This window comes from Oratosquilla oratoria, unplaced genomic scaffold (genome assembly GCF_046742065.1).
Source record: "Oratosquilla oratoria isolate Oo_2021 unplaced genomic scaffold, ASM4674206v1 SCAFFOLD47, whole genome shotgun sequence".
Taxonomy (NCBI): domain Eukaryota; kingdom Metazoa; phylum Arthropoda; class Malacostraca; order Stomatopoda; family Squillidae; genus Oratosquilla; species Oratosquilla oratoria.
In genome coordinates this window covers 942,547-951,127 of record NW_027467711.1, presented here as the reverse complement: position 1 = coordinate 951,127, position 8,581 = coordinate 942,547, and the positions used below count along the sequence as shown (strand labels likewise).

The 8,581-nt window shown below is 52.7% G+C and overlaps 1 protein-coding gene across 1 annotated transcript; it reads left to right on the top strand.

Moving 5' to 3' along the window:
• The first annotated feature begins 6,399 nt into the window (after window positions 1-6,399).
• Window positions 6,400-8,251, top strand: LOC143023479 (histone H2B). The gene has a single exon (XM_076182001.1). The coding sequence runs from the start codon at window positions 7,816-7,818 to the stop codon at window positions 8,185-8,187; it is 372 nt and encodes a 123-aa protein (XP_076038116.1). The 5' UTR covers window positions 6,400-7,815; the 3' UTR covers window positions 8,188-8,251.
• The last annotated feature ends 330 nt before the right edge of the window (window positions 8,252-8,581 follow it).

The window sequence follows — 8,581 nt, the reverse complement described above, 5'->3', positions numbered from 1 at the left end:
TTTTTTAGATTTATTGATTTACAAGAAATACATCTTGTTTGGGTCTCTACCCATATTCCTAGAAGGCATACAAGTATGCCTTTTACAATAAGTTACATGTACATTTGTTAAAAATATGTCAATATATGTTGCGCTGTACGGTCTCCACGATCTAGCCGACGTGGTTAGTGTCCTATGAGTCCGTCGCGTCCCATCCGGTCCAGCCGACGTGGTTCCTGCACCCGTCGCGTCCCATCCGGTCCAGTCTAAGGCATCCTGCACCCGTCGCGTCCCATCCGGTCCAGTCTAAGGCATCATGCGCAGTTACCTAGGTGAAGAGAAGAAAGCATTAGTCCTTGGCTTAAATTAAAATGTGTCATAAGTCAAAAAAGTCAAAAATCAGCAAGAGAGTACAGTCGAACAGAACCCATCCGTATCATCTGGGGGGCGGCACTTGAAGGAGGCGTCCCAGCCGATACGAGTTAAGGGACACCGTCAGTCGACGGATGAGTCCCCCAGCCGAGGTCCTGGGGCCCGCACGTAGAAATCTGGTCGCCGGGCAAAGGGCCACATAATGATCTAGCCCGTTTGCGCCGGCCTCTCCACAGTGGATGCAGGCCTCCGGCTGTCCCGTCACCTCCGAGAAGCATCGATACCCGAGACGGAGTCGATGAAGGGTGACTTCCTCTATCCTGGAGAGACGGACTCCAGGGGTCAGTCGCTCATACGCTGTGGCAACTTGATACCAGCGTGCTGACGGCCTCTGGGCTGTTAGGTTCCTATGGCTTTGTAGTTCCCTCTTGGCCATCGCTCTCGTTGCAATGGCCAAGATCTCAGTTCGGCTCGGGAGGACACCGATTCCGCCTTCCATGTCCCCTGTGGCCGCTCTTCTGGCCACCCTGTCTGCCGCTTCATTTCCCTGGATGCCGATGTGTCCCGGCACCCAGTTGAGGACGACTGATCTCCCTTGCTGACGGAGGGCCTTGAGCTGAAACAACAGTGAGGTCATTAGTTTTTTCTGGTCAGTGTGATAATTTTTGGATATTAATTGCAACAGAGCTAAACTATCTGTGTGCACAACTACATTACGTTGGTGGGTGTTGAGAGCATGGGTCAATGCTAGACCCACTGCAACACCCTCTGCTTGCGTCGAGCAGCGAGTGCCCAACACCCTTACTCCCTGTTCCTCGTCCTTCGTGACAAACGCTGCACCTGCCACGTTGTGTACGGGATCCACGGAGCCGTCTGTAAAATAGACGACGCAGTTTTCCTGGGCGACAGATCTCATTGTGGCCTCCGCATCCGCCCGCAGGCGCGGCAGCGGCGTACCGCGTCGTGACGCCATCACACTGATTCTGGCCGGTGGATTCTCCCAGGGGGGAGACTGCACATAACCTTCCACCGGCACATCCCTCCTCTTCTGAAGGATAAGGTCATGCAGGTGAAGGTCCCTTATGCGGTGTGCAACCCTCGCTGACCACCTCTTCTGCGGGAAGAGATCCGGATCTTGCTGGAGGGCGCTGATTAGCCTTCGCCGCAGGAACGAGTCATGTTCTCTCTGAATGACTCTTATGGCGAAGGCTACCACCAATCCTGAGATCCTCACACTGATAGGCACCAGTCCCGCCTCTTGCTGCATATTGGCGACCAGAGTCCAGCGCGGCGCGCCCAATATTACGCGCAGCGCCTGGTTCTGTACTGTCTCCAAGTCAGCCAACCGTGTTGCGGATAGACCAGCCAGAGCACTGCTGGCATAGTCTATCACCGGTCGAATTGCGCTGACGTAGAATGTCCGGAGGACAGCGCAGTTGGCACCTGCCTCTCTGGTCGCCAAGGACTTCAAAACGTTAATCCGGCTGAGGACCCTTCCCCGGATGTATGCCACTTCAGTCCGGAAGGACAGCCTGGAGTCGAGCCAGACACCTAGGTACATGTGCGTGCTGACCCACTCCACCTCATGTCCCTGCAGCAGAAGCCTGTCCCTCGGTGTCACGCTAGTGCCAAAACACATGGCTTTGGTCTTTGGTGGCGAGATCTTGAGGCCAAGCTCTTCGCATTTGGAGGAAATGCGGTCGAGGCACATTTGCGTCCTTCTGGCCTTGGTCCTTCTGCCTGCCACCACCAGCGCGACATCGTCTGCGTATGATAGGAGGCGGCATCCTGTGGGTAGAGGGATGGCTATTAATGCACTCATCAGCACGTTAAACAGGGTGGGACTGAGAACCCCACCCTGGGGTGTACCATTTTCCAGGGGGTGATAGCAGGACTCCACTCCCTGTAGACGGACTCTGGCAGTTCTATTGGAGAGGTAGTCCGCTATCCACTGTAACAGTTTCCCCTGTACTCCTCTGGCAGCCAGACTGTCCAGAATTGCAGCGGGACTGGCAAGCTCGAATGCCTTCTCCAGGTCAAAGAAGACGACCATGGCGTGACGTTGCTCCACATGGCTCAGAAGCGTTGTAATGCATTGAGCCGTGCCCACCCCTTTGGTGAAGCCATAGAGGTTCTCTTGTGGTGGTCCCAGTTTCCACAAAAGTCTTTGGAGAACCATCTTTTCCATGGTCTTCCCCAGGCAGCTCGTCAGGGAGATAGGACGATACTTTCCGGGCTCCCTGGGCTTGGGGATAGGCACGATGTCGGCCCTCTTCCAGTTGGACGGAAGTCTTCCACAGGACCAACTGCTGTTTACCACCTGGAGGAGTGCTTCTTCTCCAGCATCCCCCAGGTGTGCAACCATGGAGTACGTCACTAGGTCGCTCCCTGGAGCAGTGTCGGAGGATCTCTTACGTGAGGCTTGCAGCTCATGGATGGTGAATGGCGTGTCCGTGTCACCCGGAGACCCCATGGCAGCTTGTATCCTGGTCTCTCTTGGTTCACGGAGCATGGCCTGCCTCTGTTGCAGCTCGACGGGTAGCGTGGCTGTGTGCGTGCGTCTGGCAAATTCTTGCGCCAGATTTTCTGCCTCGCACTGTGGTGCACGGGGAGCGCGCCGTGGTGGGGTACGGCTGGTCGCTATGTGGAGTTTCCCCCAAAGTTCCTTTAGCGTGGTGGACTCACTAAAGCTTTGGCACCATTCTAGCCACTTCTCGCTACGCACACGTCGAGCTGTCTCCTTGGCCTCTTCGACGGCACTCCGGAGGTTGGCCAGGTTAGCAGGGTTGTGGTGTCTACGCAGGATCTTTCGTAGACGGTTGACCCTGTGGTTGGCATCCTTGATCTCTTGGTTGTAGTACCAACCATCTCGATGTCTCCTCCTGTTGAGGCCCTTCTTAGGTATTGCCTCCTCTGCCGCTGCATGAATAGCAGAGACCAGTGAGGCCTCCGCATCGTCCAACTCACCCATGGCCAGAGCGTCGGTGACGACCTCGCGAGCCACTCTGTCCTTGAACAACGTCCAATTGGCCTTGCGCGGGTTCCACCTTCCTATTCTCTGGACCACTGGGGGTGGCGGGGCTACGGTGAGCGACATGTCTATTCCAAAATGATCACTCGTAGCCGTGTCGTTGATGCTCCACGACATCCGATGCAGCAATGAGGAGGAGACAAATGAGAGATCGAGCCTGCCATGTCGTACATGCGTCGGCGACCCGTCGTTCAGTAGGACCACACCCGGGCTGGTGTTCAGGATTTCATCAATGTGTCGCCCGGACGAGTTTGTAGGCGACACAGAGTGAAGAATGGGGTGGTGCGCATTAAGGTCACCTGCGATGATGTACTGCTCGTCCTCCGCGACGGTGCATACTTCCCCCAGGTCCAAGTGTCCACGCACAGGGGCCTTGTAAATGTTATACACATGGATCGTTTCATGGGGGAAGTGCAGTCGAACTGCGAGCACCTCCACATCTTCCCCACACTCTATTGGTGGGTCTACTCTTGAACATGGGATGGACGCATGGACAAGGGTCATACAACCTCTGCTTGTGTCCGTTTGGGGCGACACGAACACGTGGTATCCAGAGATCCTGATCTCTTCCTCTCCCACCAGGGTCTCTTGCAAGAGGATGACCTGTTTTTCCTCCTGCCGTATGATGGCTTGCAGAAGTGACTGTTTCGCTCTGAATCCAAGGATATTCCATTGGAGGAAGCGAACAGTCTGGGTGGTCGAGCGCACTGTGGACACACTATCCATGGTGCTCGTTGTCTTCTGATGACGATGACGGGCTTGACGGTGAAGAAGAAGAGCCCTCGCTGCCACCATCAGTGTCCGTATCCGCCCCTTCGTTTCCCCTAGGTACGTCAGGGAATCCAGCCACAAACGCTGCGCCACCCGCCTTAGAGAGGGTAACCTCTCGCCTCGTCCGGTACCGCGGAACTCGAACTGGGCCCTCAGGCAGTGTAGCCTTGACCGCGGCTCCTGCTTTGCCTTTTCGGGCCGGCTCGTCAGACGTTGGCGGCTCTGCGCGTACTGGGGAGGGCGCTGGATCCTCCTCGGGTGTTCGGACACTGGTCGAGGGCACTGCGGGAGGCTGCGCAGGAGATGGGATCGTTGGAGAGCTTTCGGTCACCTGGGTGGTACCTGGTGCAGCGGACGGAGACATGGAGGGCTTGGTGGCAGGTGAGCACTTTTTGATGGAGACCATCGCCTGCGCCATGTCCTTGAGGAAGCTCGCAGCTTCCCTGACCTGGTCTTCCGAGCTCCCCAGGTGGCGGGCCAGCGCAGCCGCGGCGACCATGACGAACTGCATCAGTTCGTCATCCTGGAAGGTGAGTAGCCGCGGAAGGGCTTGCGCCGGCTGCTGCTCCCTCTGGACAGGAGGTTCTGCTGGGGGGCTGTGGTTCTTGGTTCCGTTATGGGACTGGGGCCGCTGAGGGAGCCCAGGGAACTCTGCCTCCGTTAGCGCAGGCGACGGTGTTGGAGGCTGCTGGCGTGGCTCCCTCGGTTGCCGAGGGTGTTTCCACACCGAGGAACGGGGCGGGGCTGGAACGTAGTCCTCTCTGGCCTTGTATACCTCCCTTGCAGCCTTGGCCTCGTCTCTGCGGACACCGCAGGCAAGGCTCCAAGCATGATGTGTTTTGCCGCAGTTGGGGCACTTAGCAGTCGTCTCCTCGTTTTTCTTGTGCTTTGAAATGCACGTGTCGGTGGTATGTGGGCCACTACAGATACCGCACTTAAACGAGCGTCTGCAGTGCCTTTGGTGGTGCCCGTACTGCTGGCAGCGAAAACACCTCATGGGGTCCGGCACAAAGGTGCGTAGTGGGAACGTGCCCCACATGCCCAGGTCCAGTTCCCTCAGTGCGGGCCCCCGGAGGGTAACCACGACCTGCCTGGTGTTCTCCTTCCTCCAGGTGCATCTCTCTGCACTGATCACCTGTGGATGCTCTTCGACGGCGTCCAGGGTATTAACTGTTGACCAGCCCTGTAGCACCATCTTCGTTCCCTTTTCTGCTCCTTCCACCCTCTGGAGGTTTACCCTCCTACCACTGACCTCCGTTAGGTTGGCAAGGGCAGAAGTGGCGGCCTCATCTTTGGGAGAGATGAGAATCTCTCCGGTTGGCAGATACTTAAAAGTGATGCTCCAGTTGCTATGCTCCTTCTCGATTTCTCGAGAAAGCGCATAGGCTGATTGGAAACCTTCTGGAGACTTTGGGATCTTGTATCCTGTGGTGACCAAAGGGAGCGATGCCCTCCTGGCCCCGTCCGCTTGCTCCCGACTCTCCTGACCATCTCCAGAGCGAATAGCACGCTCTTTCTTCTTACTCCTCTTTTGGCCAGCAGTCACCCAGCCTCCTTCACCGTCATCGCCCGTTTCTGAAAGGCGCGTGGATTCATCCATTCTTGCTGTTGCTGGTAGCAGGAAACGAGGGATCGAGACAGGATGTGTAGGCGGGAAAGCGGAAGGGTAGTGATTGGGGAGGCGGAGGAGGGAGAGGTGGGGAGAGGAAAAGGAGGGAGTGATAGGGGAGGAGGGATAGTGGAGAAGTGAGAAAGGAAGAAGTAAGGGTGAGCGTGAGGGAGAGGGTTGTAAAGGGGGGGAAGTAGAGTGATAGGTGTAGTGGAAGGAGGAAGGGAGTTTAAGGGTGAGTGGCGAAGGGCAAGGATGGAAGAGCAACTAGGTACAGGGGAGGAGAGTGAGAATGTGGGATAGGAGAGGACGGGTGGAGGAGATGGTGAGGAAGTAGGAGAAGAAAGGGTATGAGCAGGAGGGGTTATGGAGGAGGAGGAAGTTGTGAGCGGGAGAAAATAGGAGATGGAGGAGCGAAGTGGAGATAGGCAGGAGGGAGAAGAGTAGAGTGAAGGTGGAGGAAGAGGGAAAATGGAGGGGGAGGTAGTATGGAGGTAGGGAGATGAGGGTTATGAGAGGGAAGGGGGAAAGGGGAGAGAGAAAAAAAAAAAAAAAAAAAAAAAAAAAAAAAAAAAAAAAAAAAAAAAAAAAAAAAAAAAAAAATGGGAAAGAAGGGAAAAGAAGGGAAGGGGGGAAGGGGGGAAAAGAGCACTACACTACATCGTGTTTAAAACCGTACACTTTTAACACTTGATATCGTACTTAGTCACTGCACTTTTACGAAGGTACGATAAGGAGAGACTTATCGTACTTAGACACTGCACTTTCACGAAAAAAAAAAAAAAAAAAAAAAAAAAAAAAAAAAAAAAAAAAAAAAAAAAAAAAGAAAAACACTACAGTACACTACACTATACTTTTAGCACCGCACTCGGAATTATGATATCACTTAATCCCTTCAATTGCACTTTTACACTACTATACTTTTAACACTGCACTCGGAAGTACTTAGTCACTGCACTTTCACGAAAGACGAAAGAACACTACACTATACTACAATGCTTCTAGCACTGCATTTCACACAGAGAAACTTCACTACTCTATACTTTTAGCACCGCACTCGGAATTATAATATCACTTAATCCCTTCAATTGCACTTTTTTACTACACTATACTTTTAACACTGCACTCGGAAGTACTTAGTCACTGCACTTTCACGAAAGACGAAAGAACACTACACTACACTACAGTGCTTCTAGCACTGCATTTCACACAGAGACACTTCACTACACTATACTTTTAGCACCGCACTCGGAAGTATAATAATTATACTTCTAATCACAACACTATTATTCACACGCTTAATTTCAACCACTACACAACGAGGCGGAGCACTTCGCAGACGAGCGAAACGACGTTGAGCGACCGCTGATCCACGGTGGCCGGATGTCTAGACGAAGTTGCACTTAATATCGGAAGTATAGTAACTATACTTCCAACACCGTATTTGTTTTTACACAGAACACTTCACTGCACTATACTTTTAGCACCGCACTTAATATCGGAAGTTATTTCACACCGAACACTTCACACAAAAAAAGAGAAAGGAAAGAAAAAAGACACTTCACTACACTATACTTTTACCACTGCACTTTTCGGAAGTATAATAATTATACTTCCAACACTTCACTGTTTACACTCAATCTTAACCACTTTACCACCACACAACGAGGCGGAGCACTTCGCAGACTTTGCTTCAATTTACCACTACGCAACGAGATCGAATTCAAGTTCCTACTAAGCAGGAAGTATCCCACGAGGGAAATGAAAACTTATCGAAACCGCGACGACGACGACGAACTCCCACGAAGGAGATGCTTGACGGAGCCAAGCTTGTGTTGAATCTGCGTCGCTGGGGAAAAGCTTGATATATATAGGATCAGGTAGCGGCTCAGAGCGGTTGGCGGAGGGAGGCTATTGACCATTCAGAACGCAGGGATTGGGTTCTTGTTCGCCTGCGACCGCTCTTGCCAACTACTGCTGCCCACTATGTCTGATTTATAAGCAAATTTTCAACGCGTTCCGGCACTACACTGACATTTGCCATAGAAGCAACATGCCGCCCAAGACGTCCGGAAAGGCCGCCAAGAAGGCCGGTAAGGCCCAGAAGTCCATCTCCAAGGGAGACAAGAAGAAGAAGCGAAGGAGGAAGGAGTCCTACAGCATCTACATCTACAAGGTGCTGAAGCAAGTTCACCCTGACACCGGGATCTCCTCCAAAGCTATGTCGATTATGAATTCGTTCGTGAACGACATTTTCGAGCGCATTGCTGCCGAGGCTTCCCGCCTTGCCCACTACAACAAGCGCTCGACAATCACTAGCAGGGAGATTCAGACTGCTGTCAGGCTTCTACTCCCTGGTGAACTGGCCAAGCACGCCGTGTCTGAGGGCACCAAGGCCGTCACCAAGTACACCTCCTCCAAGTAAACTTTTTCTTCTTCCTTGAAGTTGTTACACTTGGTTGGGCAACCCGGCTCCTTTTGGAGCCACATGTCATTCAGAAAGAGAGAGAGATGTATCTAATACAAATGTCAATTCTATCCATTGATCCTGATATTACTACTACTATTCTTGTCTGCTGTGCTCGTGGAGTCCCATATGTACCTTTGCAGATTTGATCAAGCTGCAGTTACGTCTACCTTCTTTGTGATTCGTCTGCCATGAAAGCTGTGTTCTGTAGTATGTTTTGAAAGCAGTGTGTTCTGCGTAGAACTAGTTTGAAATGGGGCATTGCTTATACACACCTTGACAGCAGGAGATCCATTCCTTCTATTATGCATTTTCTCTCTTGTTTGAATATGAATTGACTTGTACTGTGTTT

What these genes read in the sequence shown, in the direction of transcription:
- LOC143023479 (XM_076182001.1), top strand. Translation starts at nt 7,816, where the DNA reads ATGCCGCCCAAGACGTCCGGAAAGGCCGCCAAGAAGGCCGGTAAGGCC.